General features: G+C 48.7%; 1 protein-coding gene across 1 annotated transcript; it reads left to right on the top strand.

Moving 5' to 3' along the window:
• The first annotated feature begins 720 nt into the window (after positions 1–720).
• On the top strand, positions 721–24704 carry LOC116949288 (ATP-binding cassette sub-family D member 1). Its single transcript, XM_076072116.1, has 14 exons — positions 721–1048; positions 4396–4600; positions 7079–7288; positions 7806–7998; positions 8290–8481; positions 9098–9278; positions 9981–10123; positions 10644–10821; positions 11256–11350; positions 15401–15546; positions 16512–16657; positions 19316–19400; positions 22066–22191; positions 22959–24704. The coding sequence occupies exons 1-14, from the start codon at positions 844–846 to the stop codon at positions 23227–23229; spliced, it is 2376 nt and encodes a 791-aa protein (XP_075928231.1). The 5' UTR covers positions 721–843; the 3' UTR covers positions 23230–24704.
• Positions 24705–26103: the final 1399 nt, after the last annotated feature.

The following is a 26103-nucleotide window of genomic DNA, read 5'->3' as shown; positions in this document are numbered from 1 at the left end:
AATGGCCCTTCTGACATTCCGGGAAATGGCCCTTTTCCTATTAAAAAGGGCCATTTCCCGAAACGTCGCCATAGAATAAAAGGGCCATTGCCCGAACCGTCGCATATTATATATTTTCCTTTTAAGGCCAGTGTCATTTTCGAATGTGTCCCCTACCAGCTCGTCCATCAAAGCAACGACGATCCGTTGAGTATCGGCGACCCCCCCATTGGCAGTGTCAACAAACGAGCAGCCGAGCAATGTTCCAGTAAACACGCGAGGCCGGCGTGGCCATCTTACGTGGGGGGGGGGGGGGGGGGGCAAAGATAAAGATCCCCCGTATAGCCTGTGACAGACTGTCGGGGCAAGTGCTGTTGGCACGGTACACGAGGGGGGTGGGGGTGGTGAGCAACACGCCCGCCCGGCCGCCTTTGTCTCCCCAGTGGCGATGTTTTTACACGCCGCAAACTCATTTGAGGCCGAGTCGACCTACGGGAGGGCCCGGGACCGGTTCAGAAAATCGTCACCGGTTGTTGGCCGTGAGCGGGAGACTCGAGCTCGGGCCCGCCTGGTCCGTAGCGGTGGTTCGCTGCACCACCGCTCTCCACTACCACCGCTCTCCACCACCAGCACCACCACCAGCCACGGGCCACGTTCCCTACGCAAGATGGAGGCGCGGCTTCACGTGCTCGTGACCTTACGACACTCGGTGGGGGTGGAGGAGGAGGTGGGTGGTGTCTCACGTCTCCTCCTCCTCTTTCACCACCAGTTACCAACACCACCACCACCTCCTCCTCCTGCTGCTGTCGCCGTCGTCGTCCTGGTGCTGTCTTTGGCCGCGATGCTGTGAGGAGAGAACTAGGGATGGCGGGAATGCTGCGGGCGGCACATCACTGGGAGCGGGCCGGCACGGCCGGTCGGGCCGGCGTTGTGGCCGGTGCCGCCGGCCTCCTCCTCCTCTACCCGACCGTCCGCGCCGTGCTCAGGGCCCGCAGAGGCGCCGACAAGGGCAGACACGAGCACGGAGAGAGACGCAAGGAAGGAGACGTGGGCACGGATGACGATGAAGGTGAGCGGACGATGGAAGTCGCCGGAGCCGGTTCAGCACCGGTGGTGGGGGCAGACGAAGCGGGTTGGTGATCCACCGCATGCCGGCTCCTCACGCGAAAATATTTCGAATAATAATATTAATCATCGGCTATTCCACGGCTGGTTTGCCGTGACCGGCTTTTAACGATTGCTGCGATGCGATAGTCCGCTCAGGACCTAACGCACGAGCCGATGTAATCATCGATCCATCGCCTGTGACGGGGCTCCATTCCCCCTTTGGCTGTCACTCGGCGATGGTGGTCGAGTCTCGTTCCTTAGCCGCAGTCGGAATGAATCATGCATTTAAGAAGCTGCGTATGTTCACGAATCCGCGTGTTCCTGTTGAACAACAACAACGACAACAATATACTCGTACCGCATCTACAATACTAACTCGGACGGCAATATACTTCGACGACACTAACGTTAAATATACCCCACCACCGCACACACACACACATATATAATGACCTTGTTATTTAATATCGGGTGAGCGGTGGCTGCCGCGGTGGTTAGAGAGGCACTTGCAACAAGGAAGCCAGCGACTTGCATTCGATGTCCGGCCGTGGGAAGTGGGGAAAAGGCCTTCATCCAGCAGTGGATTGAGAAAGTCAAGTCAATGTTTTCGTTATAAAGCACTTAACAATTATAATATATAAATAATAGGAATAACAATAGTATGTTAACAACGATACTGTCATTTATTCATCCAGCAGTGGATTGACAAAGTCAAGTCAATTGTTTTCGTTATAAGGCACTTAACAATGATAATATATAAATAATCGTAATAACAATAGTATGCTAACAATGATACTGTAATTGATTCATCCAGCAGTGGATTGACAAAGTCAAGTCAATTGTTATCGTTATAAACCACTAACAAAGACAATATACCAATAATAGGAATTACAATGCTGTAGTTTGCGACCAATTATACTGCCATTTATTCACCCAGAGAATCCTGAGTGAGATATTTTTTAATTGAGATATTTGCCAAACTTTCCTTTGCACGTGTTGGGAGGAATCCCAAGTGCCAACGGCGAATCTGTCACGCGTTACTGATGATCACGCGTTACTGATGATTACGCGTTACTGATGATTACGCGTTACTGATGATTACGCGTTACTGATGATTACGCGTTACTGATGATTACGCGTTACTGATGATCACGCGTTACTGATGATCACGCGTTACTGATGATCACGCGTTACTGATGATCACGCGTTACTGTTGATCACGCGTTACTGATGATTACGCGTTACTGATGATTACGCGTTACTGATGATTACGCGTTACTGATGATCACGCGTTACTGATGATCACGCGTTACTGATGATCACGCGTTACTGATGATCACGCGTTACTGATGATCACGCGTTACTGATGATCACGCGTTACTGATGATTACGCGTTACTGATGATCACGCGTTACTGATGATTACGCGTTACTGATGATTACGCGTTACTGATGATCACGCGTTACTGATGATTACGCGTCCAAGATCAGCGGCAGATTGGTCTGTGAACCCTACTTGCTGCACTTTCCATTGGCTCACAACCCAGCGAGTGTGGCGGTAGTGTCACATATCTCTGTATGATCCACCTACCCTGTTTCTTAAGCGCTTGTTTACAGATTTCCATACGTGTATGTTACTGGATATCCATTACGTAGGCAATATACCACTCGTACGGATGGGTTAACGATCCCCCACCGTGGCGGTACTGCTGTCAGCATGGCTGAGGTGGGTCCCATTACAATGTTTGGCAAGCGCTGTGAAGCTGGGGAGCAGTTTCAGTCAGGATCTTAGTGTCAGTGGGTGAGAGATGACACTGTGGTCACTGCAGTATGGGTACACTTGTGGGGGTGTGTGTGGTGTGACGCACACGCGTCACGTGTGTAGTGTGACATGTGGATTTGTGGTGTAGGTACACCTGCCTGTGGTGAGAAATAAATTTCTCACGAAATATTTTCCGCGGTAGATTGAAGTACAGTAGGTGGCACGTGACTAGTATCCAAAACCACGGCGTTATGCTGGATATGGTGTGCCAGGGGCGTAAATATTTTCTGGGTCGGTGACTGGGACAGACCCAGCTGATGCGTTTCCTGCCAGTGGGTGTGTGTGGTGTGGATAATACACCTGTGTATGTGTGTATGGTGTGACGCATGTGGATGTGCGTGGTGTGATGGTAGTACATATGGTGTGTCACTCAAGGTGTGTGTGGTGTAATAAGCTAGGCGTGCTTAGTAACACTCTAGGTGTGTTTGGTGGTGCACTTCGAGGCTTGTGGCGACACCGGGCGTGCGTGGATTGACATCCTCGGGGGTGCCTGAGTTGAGACTGCACGAAGCTGTGTGTGAACAGAACGGTCATTGTTCTGTTAAAGCCACGCAATATGCATTCCCTTTCAGAGGCACACACAGTGCTCCCTGCCACGTCGCAGCTGGCGAACCTCCCAGCCGCCTGACTCGGCCGATTTAAAAAAAGGACTCTCTAACGTGGGATGTTTGCTGAAATTTAATGTGTGATCGCACCGGACTTGCAATACACAAGTCACCAATTCGATCTCCTGGTGTGGCAGTTGATACAACTGACAAGTTTCTTAAATCGCCCCACCTTGTTCACCCAGCAGTATAAATGGTTACACCACCTTCTTTGGTTCTTTCGGTAAAGTCACGTAGAATGAGAATAAAATAATAAATTGATAAAAAATAACACAATAAAATTCTCACGACGTTTCGGCCACAACACAAGCGGCCTTCATCAGGTGAAGGGACGAGACTGTCTGGAGGACCGCTGGAGCGAACACAGCCAAGCTCAGACCGCGACCTTTAACCACATTTGATAAGCAAGTTGCATGAGGTGTGATAAAGTGTGGATACTCCCACCTCTTCCAACGAATATAGTCAGCATGGAAGAACAACAGGCTAAAATACTCTCTAGATGGCCTCTTGCCAGGTGGCTCTGCGGTAGAGCGGGCAGCTCGCAATATGAAAGTTGCGAGTTCAGTTCCAGGTTTGGAGCTGACTGAGCCCATCATCAGTATAGGGTCGATAAAACGAGTACCATCTCGTGGGGAATTCAAAAGGGGTTATTCTACATAGAGACCTCACCCCAACCATAGAAATGTGGAATTTATAAAACTGGCTTCAAGCTGTAAACAGGAGATGAGCACCGCATCCATCCTCATTTGAGCAGGAAATCTCTTTTGACGTTGACTTGAGTGGGGCTCTCTGTAGCTCTATCCAGTGGAGGCCTTCTTCCAGCAGTGGCACGAGGAAGCGCTTGCAAGGCCCACTCCTTCACCTCTCGTCCGTGTGCGTGTAGGCCGGGCGGTGAGCCCTGGATCAGCCCTGTCCGCGGGGTCAAAGGGCGACGGCTCGCAAGACGAGAGCGAGGCGGTCACGGGCCAGCGCTCGCCCGCCGTCAACCGCGAGTTCTTCCTGCAGCTGAGGCAGCTGCTGCGCGTGCTCTTTCCGCGGCTGCTGAGTCGCGAGTTGGGTCTACTCAGCCTGCACTCCATCATGCTGATCTCCAGGCACGCGCACACGCTTGCACGCGCCACCGCTCTCCGTTGCAGTCTTCTTTCGTTTGGTTATGTAGATGCAGAGAAACCACTATAATGTTACATCCAGGTGGTCAAGTCCGTTGCAGTCCGTTGCAGTAACACACTGCAAGTAGCAGGCTTCTGAATAACATATCTACCATCATGGTTACTGTTCCCGTGAACTTCACCTCTTGATTCCCGCACTGAAGATGAGGACTCGGTCTATCAGACTGTTTCGTCCCATCATACTGTATCCATACACAATACTGCAGGTCACAACAACACTCACTCACCCACCCACCCACTGATTCACCTCATTCAGTCACCACACTGCAGGAGTTACGGATTTTTTCTTTTATTTCTTCTCTCGTGCTGCTCAACTTTGGGATTCTCTGAAATTCCCTCCCATTGTGTATTTTCTCTGTCCATAACTCTGTTGAATTCAATAAACGCGTTACATTCTTATCTATGCCAACTTTGACGGTCCAGTTTGTTGCTGGCCGCTTGACATTTTGTGCATTTGGACCTGTGCTCAGCAAATGCGTCGGGAGTTCCTCAGCACCTGTATGGCGGCTGACCAGAGTTTGGCTGGCAGTGACTGTTTTGTCACTTTGTAGCTCCATAACCATAATTTCTAAAGTGGACAGATAATATCGACTTTTTATTTTTTGTAAATCACAGTTTATAAGCACAGGTCCAAAGCGCCCAAAACATCAAGCAGCTGGCAACATACAGCACCATGAACGTTTCACAAGATAAGAGTTAAAACGTTCCTTGAATTGAGCAAGGTTACGATAAGAGCTAGGGAAACGAGACCAAAAGGAGGAAATTCCAAAGTTGAGCAGTGCGAGGGATGAAGTATGGTGTGGTTAATGGCAATCGGAAGGATGCCATTCCAGTAATATTGCAGAGCTCAAAATCACGGAGAGTTGGAGTAGCCTCATTGTAAAGGTCAACAGATACTCAGTAGGGAATGGAATGACTACGTAGCCACTTTTTTTCTGTGCTCCGGTTGGAGTCCAGTTGTCCTCTCGTGGTAGCTCTACCGCTCGTAAGAGGGCACCGCAGTGAATAGCTTTTCCTACAGGATTGCCGCCATATGGTACAGAGTCCTGAACCCATCGGGAGTGCATTGCGGTCAGCGGGTCTACTTAATGTTACATCCTCTGTTCACGATGGGAGGGAAGGAGCTCCGAGCAGATTAATTCTGGGGACCGAAATCTGGAATAGAGTTGCCTTTGTTGCAGGATCATTTATAACGCTAGAGCAGTTTGTACGTGTGAACGTGAAGTCCCTTTTTTTTGTCAATCCACTGCTGGATGAGCGCCTCTCCATGCCGTGTGGATCGTGGGAAGATGTTTGGCCATAATTCACCACGCTGGTCAGCTTAGGTTGGCAAAGGCAGGGAGCATAGACACGGGAACAGAGCAGCCTGTATTATACACAGAGGTCACCCACCCTAGCCATGCAGGCGTAACTGTGCTTCGCTTCCGAGATCTGATGAGATTGGGCGAATTACAGCTAATTTGCAAAGTAGCTTTCTCTGGTGAATATGGCCTTTATCTTCCATCATAAGGTGGAAGGGTATAAACGTTGGCGTAGGTGTGGTTCATGTATTGCATAACTTTAATTACTGTCTGTTTCCTGTGGCAAAATCAACAAATAGGAGCCATGAAGGCTGTCTATTAATAGCCCTAACCCTAGACAGCCTTGATAAGACCGACTGACAATTAAGGACAAGCTTGGAATTACACTGAGAGACAGAAAGGAGAACATATGGATCAGAGAAACGTGCAAGTTAGAGACATTAAGACAGCACATAGGCTTGGGCAGGACGGGTCATGGCGAAAAGGGACAATGGCCGGTGATGGAAACTAATGACAGAGTGGCAGCTGAAGGAGAGAAGGTGCCCCAGGGAAAGTCCACCGTGGAGCTGAAGCGATGACATCAGCTCGTGTTGTGCAGGTGCCGGATGATGAAGAACATCGAAATATTCTTGAGAACATGGAAAACTAATTTATTTAGAACTGCTTTTTGTGTTTAGTTTGTTGCCCTTTCCCCGCTCCTCCGATCAGCACAGTTGGCTACGTATGGTGCGAAAGAAGTTCAACGTACATACATACAATATTTACACTGTGGGATCGTGAGAGACTGTTTGGGGATGCCTTCATCCAGCAGTGGAGTGATCATGGCCACTGATGGTAGAGTATATACATGTGAATTTGCTGTATTATTCGTCCTGCGTGGGAGGCATGGTATAAATAATAAATGATGATGGATTATGTGTGAGATGGAGTAATCAAATTAGCTCATGTGCAGGAGCTAGACAGATGGTCATATCATAAAGCAATTGGATTTGGCGACAGCAGTGAGTAGAATATGTCTGTTGGTGTTGATAACGGTTATGACGATGATGATGATGATGACGATGATTAACACCCTCCACCTGTGCCCGACGGCGACCTACAGGACGTTTCTGTCCATCTACGTGGCGATGCTGGACGGGAAGATCGTCCGAACGATCGTGCGGACAGACGCGCGATCCTTTGTGCTCGCGCTCAGCAAGTGGCTCCTCATCGCCATCCCGGCCACGTTCGTCAACAGCGCCATTCGCTACCTGGAATGCCACCTGGCGTTGGCCTTCCGCACCCGCCTGGTGCAGCATGCCTATAGGTACACACACACAGCATGGACATAGGTGTGTCTCACACGGCATGATATAGGTACTCGCACACATAAATGCTATAGGTACGGTGAACACCCATTATTGAAACCAGAAGCCTGCCCACTGCGACCACTCGTCTCATTTTAATCACCATCATCATAATTCTGGCAGATAATGAACAGATTCTTCAGTTAGACTTGATTCTTACGCTCACGGTATGTGATACACATGTAAATAGTTGGTTCTCGTGATCCTTGGATTTACTGAAGGTATTACATTCATGACCATATAAATATTTGTTTTTACGTAAAAACGATTAAAACAAGATGGAAAAAGGAAACAACACAAACAGGATCGTAAAAACGTGATAAAGGAATATTCTTGGATCAAATCATTACCTCAACCATTATTCTTGGAATCATGAGAGAGGCGGTGAATTGTTAGCCGTCTACCATTCAGCTACATACAGGAGTAACGCGAGCGATGTACACGTGTGTGTGTGTGTATGGGCGTGCTATCACGCAGCCTGTACTTCAAGCAGCAGACTTACTACCGTGTGAGCAACATGGACGGGCGTCTTGCCAACCCGGACCAGTCCCTGACGGAGGACATCATGATGTTTGCCCAGTCGGTGGCTCACCTCTACTCCAACCTCACAAAGCCCTTCCTGGACGTGCTGCTCACGTCCTACACGCTCATCCGCTCCGCGCAGTCCAAGGTGATGCAAGCAGCTGGGCAGAACCACGCAAACAGTGGAGCGCACGGGGCCAAGCTGTTGAACGTAAAGGGCCCGAGAGCGCGCGCGCTTGTGTGTTGTAGTACCTGGTGCCATGTATAAACATCAGCACTGGGGAGATAAAGGTGGCCGATTGTGGTGCTGGCCACATCATCTTCATAGGTGTCGCCAACAGCACATGCCCTAACAAGTGCAGTTGGCCAGAGGTTCACCATACATACATAAAACAGTCTACGGAGGCTACACGGGGGATCTTTGTTGTCCGTGTGCAAGGGAGCCAGCTCGCGCCTGCCAGGCTTGCTGGCGGGCATGGTGGTGTACGTGACGGCGCGCATACTCCGGGCGTGCTCGCCGCGCTTCGGCAAGCTGGTGGCCGAGGAGGCGAACAGGAAGGGTTACCTACGACACATGCACTCGCGCCTCATCGCCAACGCCGAGGAGATCGCCTTCTACGACGGACACAAGGTGCCGTGCATACCCGTGCTCAATCCTGGTTTACACTCACTGACACGCACGCACGCACGCACAGTCGGTGTTACCCGGCGAGCTCAGCTGTAGAGCGAGCGACTCGCACTCGGATGGTTGCCGAGTTCACATCTTGGCCGGGGGTTGACTCGGGCTATCGTCCCTCCGCGGTCGATAAACTTAATGCCACTTTTTGGGGAATTCAACAGTGGTTGTGCTTTGCAGAGATTCACCCCTTCCATAGAAATGTGGACTTGACACCACTGGCTCAGGGCTATAAACTGTCAATGAGCATTGCCTCAATGCTGATTTGAGCAGCAAATTGCTTTAACTCTGATAAGTCAATGGGTTAAATTGGGGAAGGACCACGCCAACTGAAGCAGATAGCACATGCAGATGAATTATAATGAGATAGGGGAGAGGAACAAGAGTGCTTGGAGGGGAGTAGAGCGAGGTGAAAGGGGACAGGCGGTCTTGAGCTGAGATTGGATCGGGAAACAACGGAGAGATTGGAGGACTGGTTCAGCTATTTAGATGTTATACTTTCTGCCAGCATTATGGACCTAAGCCTCCTTAATGAACAACTGCACAAACCCATCACCTGCTCCATCCTCAGGTGGAGCTGTCCCTGCTAGAGGCCAGCTACAAGTCGTTGGTGCAGCAGATGGCACTCATCTACCAGAAGCGGCTGTGGTACGTGATGTTGGAGCAGTTCCTCATGAAGTACGTTTGGAGCGCCAGCGGGCTGGTGATGGTGGCCGTGCCTATCATCACCGCACGGGGCTACGCAGACTCCGGTACGCACATGCAGACTAGTGCACGCACGCACACAATACATTCTTAGCACGTGTGTGGAAGGTTCTTGCAGCGCACAGTACACCTCCTCGACGCAGTTAAACCTAAACTAAGCCTTTGTGTCCTGTCCCCTCGGTTGCAGTTCCTCCACACAGATACATTAAGTTTTCTCATGGCCTGTCCCCTCGGCTACAGCTCCTCCCTGCAGAATACACCAATATATTCCTACTTGACATAAGTGACATCGCATTGGGCCCCCATCGCACCTCATATCCCCCCTTCCCCCCCTGCCCCCCTCACCCCCACCCTGAGTCAAGTAAATTGGTCCGCCATTTGAAGTCAACTAAAACGTTTTCTTTTACCAGGTGAGGCCCACTGAGCTATACAGCTTTTTTTCAGAAGCGACCTGGTCACAAATAATATAATAGCTCAACGAAGTGGCTTATCATGTGAACATTTATAGCAGCCAAATACTCTAAAGGCATTTTTTGCAATCTGGAGAGAAAAACCAGAGGACCCGGAGAAAACTCCACACGACCACGGGGAGAGAGACACGCAAACTCTAAATATACAGCAGGCATCAGGGTCGGGATCTAACCCACGACCTCCTGTATACCAGGCGAGGTAATTACTATCTAGCCACCGTGGCACCCGTAAAGCGTTGGCCACGTCCGCAGGCTGATGCGGTTATGTGTGTCGTGCAGACTCTGATGAGGTGAAGCAGAAGGCACAGGCCCTGAGCAACGACGAGCTGGTGAGCGAGCGCACGGAGGCCTTCACCACCGCGCGCAACCTGCTCAGCTCGGCCGCCGACGCCATCGAGAGGATCATGTCGTCCTACAAGGAGGTGCACTCCGCTCTGTTGCCCAAAGGAGGGGCTTGGGGGTATGGGGAGGGGAGAACCACTGGATAGCCGTAGTGATGCTGGGGATAAGAAAAACTAAATAAATAATGAAGTAAAAAAAATGGGTGCATGAAATATCATCTCAAACTGAGATTCTTGGAAAAATAACTCGGTGTTCTAATCACACTCGGCGAAGAATCACACTTTTAAAGAGTAACTGTTATTCGCCTGTCACCTTGATTGTTTCAAACGACTGTGACTTAATTGAGTTATGCAGCTTGTCCAGCACGTAATTTTGGTAGCTACCTGCTGGGCACAGAAATCATTTCTCCTTAGGAGATCCATACATACAGCCCTTAGTGGGGGTATTATACAGGTTCCTGTTGACACCAGTTGATTGATTGCGTTGAAACTAGTTGATTACAGCCTGAAAACACGTCAGATAGATATCCGACACGATCGCAGAAACCAACGCAAAAGTCGTAGCGAGTCTCACGATTCTCTCCCACTCGGGCGCATGCAGGTGACGGAGCTGGCCGGGTACACGGCGCGCGTGTACGCCCTGTTCGCCGTGTTCGAGGACGTGCAGAGGGGCGTATACCGGCGCGGCGGCACCCAGGGTCAGGCGACGCTGCAGGGGGGGGCGGCCCCCTATACCATGCAGCACGGCGTGCGCATCGAAGGACCCCTGGAGATCCGGGGTGCGTGACTCTGCCTGGCTCGCCTGCCCGGGTCTGCGTGTGGAGGGGGAGGGGGGTGGTGTGAGAGCTGGGTTATCTACATAGAAGTGAAATATGTTTTAGTCCAGCGGCCTATTGGCTTTCCAGACCAATATACTCGTGTAGCATTGTTCACACAAACTCTGGATTCGTTTCGACCTCTTTGATCATATCAGGCGAGTCAGGCCTGTTAAACGAACGCTGCTGGGTTGTCACATGTTATTTGCGAGAGCACCATGTCTGTAAAACATAAATCATTTTTTTAAATTTAATGTCCTGGTGAAACGTAGGACACAACAACGGGGTTCTGTTTAACTTAAAAAGCAATATTATTTGTGCCGTTATCGATAACATTTGCGTGTTTGCATGCGCGTGTGTTGGCTGCGTGTGTGCGTATTTACACGTGCGTTGCGCAGGCCGGGTGGTGGATGTGGACCACGGCATCGTGTGCGAGGATGTCCCCATCGTCACTCCCAGCGGGGACGTGGTCGTGGCCAGCCTCAACCTGCGCGTGAGTGGATGCGCGCGCGAGCACGGGGTCACAAACGCAGTTGGCACAACAACAATTTACATTGATTTGGCCGAACATAAATTACCCCACATCTCATGGCTCATGATACTAGAATATGAATAACTGTATTTGGTATGAATGGGATAAGGGATAGTGGTGGGGGTGGGGTCAGGGCAGGAGAGAGAGCGACACTGCGGAGTAGCCTGGGACCAAGGAACTAGGGCCCAGCACCAACAATGGAAACGACAACAAGCCCTAGGGGCATCCGGAGCAGCCAGGGCAGCATCTACGAGCCCCAGGGCAGCATCTACGAGCCCCAGGGCAGCATCTACGAGCCCCAGGGCAGCATCTACGAGCCCCAGGGCAGCATCTACGAGCCCCAGGGCAGCATCTACGAGCCCCAGGGCAGCATCTACAAGCCCCAGGGCAGCATCTACGAGCCCCAGGGCAGCATCTACGAGCCCCAGGGCAGCATCTACGAGCCCCAGGGCAGCATCTACGAGCCCCAGGGCAGCATCTACGAGCCCCAGGGCATCCTTGGTGTGTGGGGGGGGGACCTTTCAACAAATAATGACAGTTTTCCTTCATGTGATAGGAAACCAGATAATCTGCCCTTCGGAGCAACGTGGGGAAGTAACTGTTTGAGACAAAGGCGCTCTGACATTTTCAATCGTACTCAGATTTGAAAGTGGGCGATAGTTTGCGGTTTCACTGATTGAAGCCAACTTCTTTCAGGAGCGGTGTTACCTGTGCCATTTTAACCGGTTTGGGAAACAGCCCTTGCTGAACAAAATATATTCCTGGTGGACAATCAATCACGTCCGAGCATGATTTGAGAATCGACGTGTTGATATAGTCGAGTGGCGATGTTTTTATTTGGCAGCCGTGGAATGAACATTGACACCTCAGCCACTGACGTTGGTGCCAGGGTCTCGAATTTTGCATTGGTTCCAGGTTGAACAAACTCAGTTGGCAGACTGGGAGAATGCGCATTGTTGCCTTCAAGTTAGAAACTGCCATCTTGCTCGTCACAATTTTATTGGTGAAGAACGTCGCAAGTGCTGTGCACGAGCATCTGAAACCTGGACTTGAACCCGGGTTCTCGGTGGTGCCGGCTTCGTGGCTTAGACACGAAATTAGCTCCCCAGGCCACTGGACTCACCCGGCCAACTCTGCCAGCCCTTTTTTCTGAAGGTGCCCTTTGCCACTGCTTATCTTTTACCCTTGACCCCTTATCTGTTGGCCAGGTTCCACATTATATAGTGCAGCATGGAGCTCAAACCCAGGAACATCACTACTCCCCCAAGGGCAAAGTTTGTAGCCTAGATAACACGCTCTGTACAGATTTGAGTCGCACAGCGGATCATCCTAGAGTGTACTGGCATGGGTTGGGGGACAGGGGGGTGGTTCAGGTTAATTTATTTGGCCCCATCCTTGATAATGAGCTTGACTGAAGGAACAGAAAATTATGAGGGGTTGGGGTTAAATCATGGTAGGAATGTGTGTGGATGGATTACCCTGCATTGTTTTGGGTGTGCTGGGGTTCGGGACGTGTTGGCATACATTAGGTGCATGTTGGCTTATACTGTGTATTGTAGATGTGTACTCGTACAGTGAGGGAAAAAATTATTTGATCCCCTGCTGATTTTGTATGTTTGCCCACTGACAAAGAAATGATCAGTCTATTATTTTAATGGTAGGTTTATTTGAACAGTAAGAGACAGAATAACAACAAAAAAATCCAGAAAAACGCATGTCAAAAATGTTATAAATTGATTTGCATTTTAATGAGGGAAATAAGTATTTGACCCCTCTGCAAACATGACTTAGTGGCAAAACCCTTGTTAACAATCACAGAGGTCAGACGTTTCTTGTAGTTGGCCACCAGGTTTGCACACATCTCAGGAGGGATTTTGTCCCACTCCTCTTTGCAGATCTTCTCCAAGTCATTAAGGTTTCGAGGCTGACGTTTGGCAACTCGAACCTTCAGCTCCCTCCACAGATTTTTCATGGGATTAAGGTCTGGAGATTAAGGTCTAGGCCACTCCAGGACCTTAATGTGCTTCTTCTTGAGCCACTCCTTTGTTGCCTTGGCCCGTGTGTTTTGGGTCATTGTCATGCTGGAATACCCATCCACAACCCATTTTCAATGCCCTGGCTGAGGGAAGGAGGTTCTCACCCAAGATTTGACGGTACATGGCCCCGTCCATCGTCCCTTTGATGCGGTGAAGTTGCCCTGTCCCCTTAGCAGAAAACACCCCCAAAGCATAATGTTTCCACCTCCATGTTTGACGGTGGGGATGGTGTTCTTGGGGTCATAGGCAGCATTCCTCCGCCTCCAAACACGGCGAGTTGAGTTGATGCCAAAGAGCTCCATTTTGGTCTCATCTGACCACAACACTTTCACCCAGTTGTCCTCTGAATCATTCAGATGTTCATTGGCAAACTTCAGACGGGCATGTATATGTGCTTTCTTGAGCAGGGGGACCTTGCAGGCGCTGCAGGATTTCAGTCCTTCACGGCGTAGTGTGTTACCAATTGTTTTCTTGGTGACTATGGTCCCAGCTGCCTTGATCATTGACAAGATCCTCCCGTGTAGTTCTGGGCTGATTCCTCATCGTTCTCATGATCATTGCATGGAGCCCCAGGCCGAGGGAGATTGACAGTTCTTTTGTGTTTCTTCCATTTGCGAATAATCGCACCAACTGTTGTCACCTTCTCACCAAGCTGCTTTGCAATGGTCTTGTAGCCCATTCCAGCCTTGTGTAGGTCTACAATCTTGTCCCTGACATCCTTGGAGAGCTCTTTGGTCTTGGCCAAGGTGGAGAGTTTGGAATCTGATTGATTGATTGCTTCTGTGGACAGGTGTCTTTTATACAGGTAACAAGCTGAGATTAGGAGCACACTCTTAAAGGGAGTGCTCCTAATCTCAGCTTGCTACCTGTATAAATGACACCTGGGAGCCAGAAATCTTTCTGATTGAGAGGGGGTCAAATACTTATTTCCCTCATTAAAATGCAAATCAATTTATAAAATTTTTGACATGCGTTTTTCTGGATTTTGTTGTTGTTATTCTGTCTCTCACTGTTCAAATAAACCTACCATTAAAATTATACACTGATCATTTCGTCAGTGGGCAAATGTACAAAATCAGCAGGGGATCAAATACTTTTTTCCCTCACTGTATGTCTGGTGGTGCATTAGGCATGTATTAGGTGCGTGTCGGCGTGCGTTAGTGTCCATTAGGGATGTATTTTAGAGCATTTGGGTGTTTGGAGGTATGATAGGATGTGTGTGTGTATGTATGTATGCGTTGTTAGTGTGGTTGATGTGGGTTACGCGTAGTGTAGCGGTTAGCGCGCTTCGCTACGAAACTGGCGACCCGGGTTCAATTCCTGCTCACAGCCAACACCAGTGACGATGATCTGAACTGGTCCTGGATCTCCCCTAGGTCGACTCGGCCTTAAATGAGTGCCTGGTGCGGTGTCGTAAACATCGTCACTACGGAGACAAAGGCGGCAGGGCGTGGTGTTGGCCACCCACTCACTGGTGTGCCGTGCCCGCCTTCATGGGTGCTCGCTAATAGCACTTGCCCCAACAGTCTGTTAAGTTTATACGGGGGATCTTTGTATTTTGTTCGTGTGGTTGGTGTGGGTTACGCATGTGTTCGGTAGGGCTTGTTGGTGTGCATCACGCGTTCGGCGTGGGTCAGCTCGGCCATGGTTTAGGCCACCACACCAGTCCTCTATAGGGCCCACATGCTACTGTTCAAGTTTATCTTGCGTAACTAGGTGAGAATTGAAGAGCCCAGGATGAGTCTCATTTGCAAGAGTGACCTAGGGCCTTCATCTTCCAGTAGGGCGCAATGATTGCTGCTGCCGTGTGCATAATCCCAACTGAGTAATTTGCGGGTAATTTTAGGATTTTGCAAATATTGACCCTGAAGCCGGCACACACAACGTCCTACTCTTGTTTGTGAAGCAGGCGACTTGTGGTGTTATTACAGTTATTACCCACCGCAGCGATGACCCTCATTGTTCCCTTGAGCAGGTGGAGCAGGGCATGCACCTGCTCATCACCGGTCCCAACGGCTGCGGCAAGAGCTCCCTTTTCCGTATCCTCAGCGGACTCTGGCCCGTCTACCACGGAAGCCTCTACAAGCCGGCACCGCACTACCTCTTCTACATCCCACAGCGGTGCGGGGCTCACTGCAGGCCGTTTGGCGCACGCTCGTGCGCTCGCGCACGTGACTATTCAGAACGTGTGCGCGTCAAGGTGCCGTCCCTGTGTGGTCGACATAATAGGCCAGATGTACAATACGAACGTGCGTTAACGCACCCTCCAAATGCGACCGCGTCTCAAGATGTTTAACAGAAACGGTGGTGATATTTCTTTCATAGAGAAAATGCATTCGGCCAAAGGCAGATTTAAAAATTAAGTCTTGAGCTTTGACATTACCCACATACTCGCTTCGAGGCTCATAGACTTAAAATAGAGGCCCAATGACTTTTATTGAAATGCTTAGATTTACATGCACCCTTGTTCTCATTGATTCTCCCACGCATGTTGAGGGATTGGTCTACCAGACTGACTCTTTCATCTCATCCACACGGTGTTCAACCAGATCACCTCACTTCTCTTTCCGGTTCTTCGCTCGTACTGCTGCACGTTGAAATTCTCTCCCATAATCTCTTGAGCCGAGCTTTTGGAGCCTTCCTCAATCCTAGAAATGTGTTCACTTTTTTGTTTTCAAGACCGTGCTCAACTGTTTAAACAATATACAGGGCACTTAGACGGGGAGCATCGAAAGTACAGTACAACGATGGATTTTGCTACGATGCTGTCTACTGTGAATTAGATCACGCGAGTGCGATGATAGCACAATTATCAGTCTACAAGTAATCTGCCCGAGCAGACTTGCACATCAGGGAATGTATTTTTTTTACATTGCTCTCTGCACAATATTTTCGATCTCTCATTTGACACAGTTCTGATTTATATTTGTTTCATTGCTGTACTCTTATTCGTTTGGGCTTTTGTCATTTTGGTGACACAGGTCACTCTTGCACATGAGGCTCCTATCTCGGTCTCTGGAACTTTCCCCTGGTTACACGCATAAACTCTATCGCACGCATGCTGGGTGGGCGTGTGTGCTGTGCAGGCCGTACATGTCGATCGGCACGCTGCGCGACCAGGTGATCTACCCGGACCAGCCGGCTGACATGCAGCGCAAGGGCTACACGGACACCACGCTCGAGGCCATCATGGACATCGTGAACCTCAACCACGTCATACGCCGCGAGGGCGGTGAGCGTCACACCACGGGATGAATAATCTGTTCCGAGCTCTCACCGCCACAGTAATGCAATCCGTTATGTTATACAGCGACCCCCAGAAGTGGATATCCTAGAGCCATCTGTGAGATCCCTTCCAGTGACCTCTGGTCGACACAGTAGACGGCAGCACTTTCCAACCTACTTTTAATTTGAGAGTAATGTTTGTAGCACGAGAGAGCATCTCTTGGGGCTACTTGGTCTACTGTTCCACATTCTAGTCATTTTGGAAGAGGTTGGAGTACCCACACTTTACCCCACCACACCCGGCCTGCTACTCAGCTAACAGCGGCATACTCGTTTATACAGCTGGGTGGACAGAGGCGGGGTCGAGAGGGGCATGGAGGCTACATTTTGGAAACTTACACCGTTGTTTAAACTGGCATGCTGGGAGATCCAACCGGTCTCTGTATTACAAGTCAGTGTACTAACCACTAACCATTACACCAAGCGAACATCCCACCACTCGGATACGTTCCCACAATTCCTGCTATCTGGCTCGCTGGCTAGCATTCCCCTCTCGAACTGCTGCACTGCAGCCTGTCCCGGGAACTGTGAGTGACCCCTCCGCTTGCAATTCGCGCTGAGTTACTCTACAGATACAGTTGGCGGCGGCGCACATGACCCCTCGTGTGACTGCGCCGCTCGCCAGGTTCACTAAACGCCAGGCACTGGCAGTGAACTTCGCGATTGTGCATTGGAGCTGCACAAAGTTCACAGTGAAACTCGTGTTGTTATCAGTGGTGGCACTGAAGGTTGTTGTGCTTCGACACGTGTAACTGCGTGAGCTATTGGGGCGTAAGTCCGCAAGTCAAATTTAGCATGTGCGTATTGTGTTGTGTGTGCTTCATAGTGTGTATGTATGTGTATGTATATGCGGAGCGGTGTTATACCGGTTCGCGCGTTGCGCTATGAATCTGGTTCAATTCCAGCTCACGACCAACACCAGCGACGATTATTTGAACTGGTCCGGGGCCTTCCCTAGGTCGACTCGGCCTCAGATGAGTACCTTGGTGTGGTGTGTAAACATCACCACTGGGGAGACAAAGGTGGTCCGGGCGTGGTCCTGGCTACCCACCCTCTCGTTGTATCGTGCCAGCCTTCAAAGGTGTTCGCTAACAGCACTTGCCCCCACAGTATGTTAATGCTATACGGGGGATCTTTGTCTTGTGCTTTGTAGGCGCTCGCTCCCAGCTCTCACCCCAGCAGTCTGTTAAGGCTGTCTGGGGTGGGGGGTCTTTGTTTTTCAGCATTGGAGAGACAAAGGTAGCTAGGCTTGGTATTGGCCACACCACCCCTCTGTGCGCCATGCCAGCCTTAATAGGTGCTCGCTAACAGCCATTTCCCCAACAGCCTGTTTAAATGGCTACATGGGGCATCTATCTTTGTATAATGAGTATTCATACATGTGTGTTTGTTTGTGTGTTTGTGTATATAATGAGAACTTGTATCTGTGAGCACGTGTAATATGAAAAGTTTTTTTCTGACCTAAAGACATGCTTTCCACAACAATCTGCATGGCTATACAGGGGATCTTTGTCTTTCGTACTGACAGCTCTGATCTGTGTTTGTATTACGATAACTTTGTATGTGTGTGTTTGCATGTTTCTAACTATGATAACTCAGGGTGTGTGTATATCATGAGCACTGTGACCTGTGTGTGTTACTGTGTATCGTGAGGACTTAGGCTAATATTATTATGCATAAACGTTGTATGGAAGAAACCTGGCCTGTTGTTCCATACGAAGCTCCAAGTATTCTCGGCCACAGTTATGCCCTCCCTTCTCTATGCTTGCGAAACGTGGACCCCCCTGGAGAAATATCTGTGCCGGTTTTCAACATCCAGGCTGACCTGCCTATGATGCATCCTGAGTTTTTAACCAGGCTGGATTGTGTGTGGAGTTTACAGATCCTTTAAAGATCTGGACACAGTCCCATCAGAGAGCTCCTCCAGCAGGCAAGGTCGTGTCAGCTTAGTCATGTAGCCTGCATGTCCACCCATCGCATGCCCAAGCAGACTATATTTTGCCAGATAAGAGGGGGGCTAAATGGACGTGGCACAGGCAGGAAAAGAGATGGGCTGATTCGGTACAGGAGGATGTGGAGCTGAATGCACTTGCCAATGGCTGGTACCAGTAGTGTCTCTGTGAAAGAGGCTCATGAAGGATGCTGCTGCGTAGATGGAGGCATTGGGCCCTCGAACAGCAGTGGAATGCAGAGGAGCGTTGCTCACAACAATGAGTGGACCGCCAGGACAGCTAAAACGCAGCAAATTGGCACAGGTGGTGCATCTGCCAGTCAACTTTGTTAGTCATCTTATAACACCCGAGTCTCATGTGACCTACTGTCAGCGAGCCTTTGACACTTCACGTGGCATCAAAGTATACCTAGCCTCGCACAAGCACTTTGGTGACATGACAGCTACTTCGTGGCGAATGCTGCCTGTTGCCATTGTCCGTGTATCGTGAGAACTCGGACCTGTGTGTGTGCGCACGTAACAGCAATTTCTCCAACAGTCTGTTTAAAAGGCTGCATGGAAAATGGCAGTGTTAATTACTATGAGAACACTATGTGCTTGAGTGTGTGTGTGTGCGCATATCATCACAACTCTGACCTGTGTGTGTCGGCACAGGCTGGGATGCGAAGAGCGACTGGAAGGATGTGCTGTCCGGAGGCGAGAAGCAGCGCATGGGCATGGCTCGAATGTTCTACCATCGGTGGGGCACACACTGTGGACACTGGGGGCGACATGAAGGGGAGCACTGGGGCACACAGTAGGGGGGGGGGGGGCGAAGTGACACAAACAAACCTTGACGACGTTCATCGTTAACACAGTGGACATCGTAATAGCTCCGTCGAGTTCCCTCCCAGAGGGCTCAGGAGAAGTGTTGGTGTTTAATTGGGTGTTAATTATCACTTAATTAAGTGAAAGTAATGTCATCATAGTGCTTGCTTGTACATGCAAAGCGCTTTGTGAATCCACTGCTGGATGAAGGCCTCCCCATGCCAGGTGTAGGTCTTGGGGGTTACTTAACCACGCTTCATTGTGGGTTGGTATGGCTAGGCCAGGGCCGTATTATCCAATAGGCACAATATATTTATTCAAGATATCTTGGTTACATTTTTTATCAACATACAAAAAAACACAGTAGGCACTGTGCCTAGGATCTACGAAAAAACGTGACTTTTTTGTTTGTATGATAAGAAAATGTAACCAAGATATCTTCTTTACTAAATATATTTAGATGCAAGCACAGTGTACATATATAAAGAGGCAGATTCGTGTCAATGTGAATATATTTTTTCAGAAGGTGAGAGAAATTAACACCCGAGATGAACTTTTCGAGATATTTTAATTGCAAAATTAGCAATAACATCTTCACATCTTCAAAAGGTGTTTTTCGCACAATCTCATTCTCAATAGAGAGCACAAGCAAGGGAAGACAAGGCGGCATTATTGTCCTATGGTTGATCAGAGACCGTTTTTTTTATCAGCTTTCGCTAAGAAAAACAACGCTCCCCTTCACAATTCATTCCATAGATGGGAAGATGCATCTTTAGAGCAATGTAAACATTCGGAAAGCTGCTGATCAGCCTGTCAGATATTTGGGCTTTGATCATATCTGGCACGTTTTTTTCTCTGCATACAAATGCAGGAACAACAGAATTTTATCAGTAAATGATTTTTCACGATCTGCTGGATATGCAGCAACCAATGCATTGGCATATTGTTAAATTTCAATGTAAGAAATAACATATGAGTAAATGATTTGAAATAAGAAATACACAAAGCAAGAAGCCAATAAATAAATATCTGAGCAGCTAGACCAAACAGGAGTATAAGGCAGAGACTAGGAAATGAATAAATGCAATGATACTAGAATTCTATTCAGTTTCGCCCTAAGGGCTAAGGCATTAAATGTTTTTCTAATTTATCCTAAAATAGTAGCTAAGTAGCCCTAGTCCCTGCCACTTTTGAAATGATAATATATAAGGTAAACTGGGGGGAATATGGCAATTTATTTTTCTATGCAGTATATTTGACAATGTATTTTAGAAAATAATAAAATATTTATTTTTACAACAATTTTTGCCACTTAATGTGTTGGCTGCTCGTTTCAATTTCTTTGCAGTGGTAACAAGTCGTTGACCCATTGTGAGGCAAGTGCCACCTAAAATAAGTCAAACAAAATTTTCAGCTTAAACGAAAGTAAAGCAACATGGCACTCACTGTGCGGTTGTCCTGTCAGAACCTTGAATTTGTTATCGATGAAAGTGAATGGCATCCTTTTAAAGCAGCATCATCCGATATGATAATCATACTCTTTGGTTCTATTGGGTAAAGTCACGTAGGTAAAAAAAAAAATCACGACATTTCGGCCACAACACAAGCGGCCTTCATTTTTACCTACGTGACTTTACCCAATAGAACCAAAGAGTATGGATCCTTGCAGTCACGAAAGCTTTAAATCTAGAAATGATAATCATAGTTAAACATTTGTTGAAGACTTTCGATTTAAAGCTTTCGTGACTGCAAGGATTCGTCTTCTTTGGTTCTTTCGGTAAAGTCACGTAGAATGAGAATAAAATAATAAAATAAAACAATAAAATTCTCACGACGTTTCGGCCACAACACAAGTGGCCTTCTTCAGGTGAAAGGAACAAACCTCTGTCGTCCCGACATTTTCGCTTTGGAATATTTTGAGGCTTACCTTGTTTTTTTCCTCAATAATTTCTAATTAAATCTGCTTATCTGCGGCACACAGCACACTCCGATCGAATGAGGGCACAGACTAAATATTGAACGTATCAGCAGTAACGAGATCTCTCCAGCGGCTGGACGAAATCCGCGGTGGTCGTAGTAACATGGGGCAGCAGCAGCAGCAGCGACTTTAGAAAGTTATCACTAAAGGCCGACGAAACAAAAGTGCCTAGGGAATACAAGAACCTTAATCTGGCCCTGGGCTAGGCAGCATAGACATAGGGGAATAATACAATCGGAGAACAATGGATTTTGTTGCACCAGCCCACAACCTGCTTGTGTGTATTACTTTGTCTTGGCTACATTCATGTCGGTGTGTGCGCGTGTGTACGCATAGCACTATAAAGTTGGCAACACGAGTTAAATACCTGGCCATGGTATATTGTGAATGGGAAATGGTATCTGAGTCTCTCCTGGGCCTCCCCTAGGCCAAGTACTTGATGCGGTGTGTAAACATGAGCACTCGGGAGACAAATGCGGCAGAGAATGGTGCTGCTTACAACTTCTCGTGTGTCGTACTGGTCATAAAACAGGTGGTCACGAACAGCACATGCCCCAGTATTCTCCAAGTCTCCCAATGTATGTTTATGGATGTGTACGTGCCTGTGCGTGCATTCCAGGCCCAAGTACGCACTGCTGGATGAGTGCACGAGCGCCGTGAGCATTGACGTCGAGGGAAAGATTTTCCAGGCAGCCAAGGACGGAGGCATCTCTCTGCTCTCCATCACCCACAGGCCGTCTCTCTGGTGAGGCTGTCCCCTCCTGGCCCTTATCAACTAGCTGTCATTCTATTGTTAAGACTCTTTCGTATGTGTGGGGAGTGTATCAGCAGTGTTTCTATGCTGTTGTCGAGGTTGGTGAATGAGCCATTGGGACAGCTTCAGTAGGCTGGCGAATATGTGAAACGCCGCCGGCGAAAGATCGAAGCGGGCAGTGGCGTTGCCACGTGGCTAAGACCTGTCCTTTGCTATTTCTCTCCCATCACCTGTCTCTGGCAGTGGAGTAGCGTGGTCGGCATGGGCTCTGCTGGTGCAAGATATTAAATGCGTCGACCCCCCCTGGTTCATTTGCCCACCCCCTTTATAGCCTGGCATCTGGCCCCTCGGGCCCATGGGCAATCGTTAATTTGCACCACTTACACACTGGATAGCTGTGTCCCTGCTCTCTGATCAACTCTTTTACATAACCAGGATTAATATCTAGGTTTCAGCCACCCACTACTCAATCGGGCGCACGCAAAAAAAAACCCCATCAAATTAGTTGTTTTACTTAATATGGGCTGGGATTCCTCATTTCAACTCCTGAATATGCCCACTGTAGTGGGTGGCGAAAGGTTGAGAAAATAAATGCTCGATATGGCAGCCTAACCATGAACGACCAGGCTTGGGATTTGTACAGCCATCGCTTCACGAATATTTTCGCCAGTAATTTGACGCGGCAAAACTAACGCTGGCTCGCGTGCGTGCACGCGTCATCCGTGCACGCGTCATGCATGCACGCGTCATGCATGCAGGAAGTACCACACGCACCTGCTGCAGTTCGACGGCGAGGGCGGCTGGATGTTCGAGCAGCTGGACTCGGCAGCGCGCGTCTCTCTCAGTGACGAGAAGCAGCGTCTCGAGGCACAGCTGGCCGGCGTGCCGTCCATGCAGCGCCGCCTCGCCGAGCTCTGCACCATCCTAGGCGACGACTCGGTACTTAAGAGCTTACCCGTCGCCAACGAGGGAGTCCCCACTGATACCGTTGTCATGGATACAGTCGTCATGGATACAGTCTCCATGTGAGGCTGCAGCAGTGACGGTGAAGGTGGCGATGCAGTTTGTACCGGCAAGTCTAGCTGGGGCGAGGTCAGTGTAGGGGTTAGAGGGCGCGTAGGGTCACTGAGCCATTGGGAACGGAGTTTGGGGGTCGTCACCCTTCAATAACCCTTTGTACACGAGAGCATATGAATCGGGTTTGAACGCAATTGTTTTGCACGGAACGTTTAAAACACTAAGAGCGTAATAATTTTCCCCACGAAGATGTCCCGATTAAGGGTCGCGATTTGTTTTAAAAATCCATCATCTAATTAAAACTTTGCATTGAATGATCGCATCTCCAGTGGCTGCAGAGGCGACCTGAACCCAGTACATAGAACGTACACAAATTGAAAAATATTAATTCCTACGCACGCGATTCGTGTATCGTGAACTTATTTATATTAAACGATTAATTGAAGGAACATCAACACTCATCATCACCACCGCATGTGGGTCATAACCGAGTATCGATGCATGAATTCGTCAGTTAAAATCGATCCTTAGGCTTATGATACATTCATCGAATATTGCACATGTGAATCTGATGAAGGAATTTGCAGTTTAGGTTAATGGTACAAACAAAACCTGTAGAAACGAGGCAGAAAACATGAGAAACAATGCAGACCAGACAAAACAAATCTCTGAATTGAATCGCGACTCCAAATCGTGGCAATTCATCGAATAGCTGTGGTGTGAATTGTTACATGCCTAGCCTGGTTATAAATTATCTTTGTGAACGTAATCATTTTAATCTCGTTTTCTTGAGCCACAATTGGATTAAGTCAAATCTGTTGAACCAAATCTGTTTTCGTTCGGCTAGAAAGGGCTCAACGACGACCACCGTTCGTCACGAGGTTATCGAGGGGGAAGTAGTGACGGAACAGCTCCTGTCATAAAGCACCTAATCGTTAACACTGTGTTCATGTTATTAATACGATGTTATTAATAGTTATTCTTTTAAGCCACTGTTTGGCATCCAGACATTTCAAGTCTCTTGTTGGTGTTGAATCTTAACTGTAAAACATAAAACATGTATGTCGTTATTTAAGATGTAGGGGGAAAACACCTACTCGATTTACGAATTTTAAATGTCGGTTTGTTTGCGTCAGCTGTGAAACTTGTCAGAAACTAATCTCACGATTACCGAGTGAAAAAGGCATCGAGATTAGCCAGAGGCCTGACGTTTTTTACGGCAAAAGAAGAGCACTCTCGTATTTAACGTCGTAGGTCGAAGCGATTCCTGCAGAAGGCACTAACATGTTCGGTGTAGAGAAGTTGTTTACCAACGGCTGTACCCATACAGGCTGATGGGGGGGCCGCCTTCCTTAGCCACGGTGGAGGAATGGCCAAGTCGGCCACCTTCCATCGCGTTGGTTTTAACTTTTTACAAATAATCAAGCAGTGCAGTGCAGTGTTTGTGTGTCTGCCTATTTTTACAAATAAACCTGTGTCTTAGCTCACCCATGGTCTCTTCCTCTATGCGTATGTGCGTTGTGGGGGGGGATTCCGTGGGTCTGCCCACATGGCTGCTAGGCCACAATCTTGTCAAAGAAATGGCCAAACGCAAGCAACCAAAACAATAAGCGCGTGTTTACTACAATGGTTCGGCCGTGTACCATATGAATTGTCATCGGCTGCCTAGATCATACATGGAGGCTCCGCAAGAGGGGTGGGTTCTTTGTCCATGTTCGGGTAGCAAGTGGTTATGTGAATGGGATGCCGCAGGAGGGCATGCGTTCGCTCCTAAGCCGATGGATTTGTATCTGGATCCTCCAGTTTTCCCCTCCACATTTAGAAACATGGGTTTAGAGTATTAAGCCACTTTGTTGAGCTATCAGTTGTGGCCAGGTCGTGTCTCAAAAAGTTACAATAGCTGTGGGACGGCCTTACCTGCTAAAATAAAAAAGATATAGTTTAAATGTATCGAGGAGTGCGTCTGTCATCGTTTGCGAGTGAATGTGTTAGAATGCAAATGTGAAATTATGCAGGTGTGGTTCATTTATAGTGGGAAGCAGTGTCGCGGTTAGCATGATGCGCTACAAATCCAGCAACAAGAGTTCGATTCCCGCTTATGGCCAACAAGTGACGATTATTTTAACTGATCCTGGGCCTCTCCGAGGTCGACTTAGCCCCAAATGAGTACGTGGTGTGTAAACATCACCACTCGGGAGACAGGCAGCTGGGTGTGGTGTTGGCCACTCACCCCCTCGTGTGCCGTGCCGGCCTTCATAGGTGCTCGCTAACAGCACTTGCCCCAAGAGTCTATTAAGGCTATATGGGGGATCTTTGTCTTTTAGTATGTTTATATATGTGGGTAAGCATCTCGGGGTGTGTATATGGTGAAAAGTGGGTACTTTAACCGTACTATGTCCATACCATGTCTGTTATTCTACCCGTCTGCCCACGTCAACATGTCTCTCTCCGCATCTTCATCGTTATGCTCGTCTGTTACTTTATTCACGCGTCTGTCTTGTGTGCCCAGGAGGCGTGTTTGTAGTCACGTCAGGGTTTGTAGTAAGGGTTAACAATCGTGGCTTGACGATGGTTTAGAGCAGGGGTGGGGAACGTCCGGGCCCGCGGGCCATATGAGGCCCGCGAAATCATTTAGTTTGGCCCTGCCAAGGCAACCGCAGGCGGGACTCGAAATTCAATAAATCTAGGAGCAAACCTGGAAAAGCAGTTGCGAGTAGCAACATCATCAATACCAGCTAACATTATCACACGCCTCACCAAAGAGAAGCAGTTCCAGCCATCGCATTAGGGGTGAGTTAATTAAATGTTTGACCAAATATAACAGGCAAATTTTTAAGTTGATAATTTTGTATGGCCCGCGAATGATGTTATAAATATGCAAATGGC

This window comes from Petromyzon marinus, chromosome 36 (assembly GCF_048934315.1).
Source record: "Petromyzon marinus isolate PM22_M1 ecotype Great Lakes invasive population chromosome 36, UKy_Petmar_22M1.pri1.0, whole genome shotgun sequence".
NCBI lineage: Eukaryota > Metazoa > Chordata > Hyperoartia > Petromyzontiformes > Petromyzontidae > Petromyzon > Petromyzon marinus.
Note: the sequence above shows the minus strand (reverse complement) of the source record. Positions and strands in the feature narration are given on the sequence as shown.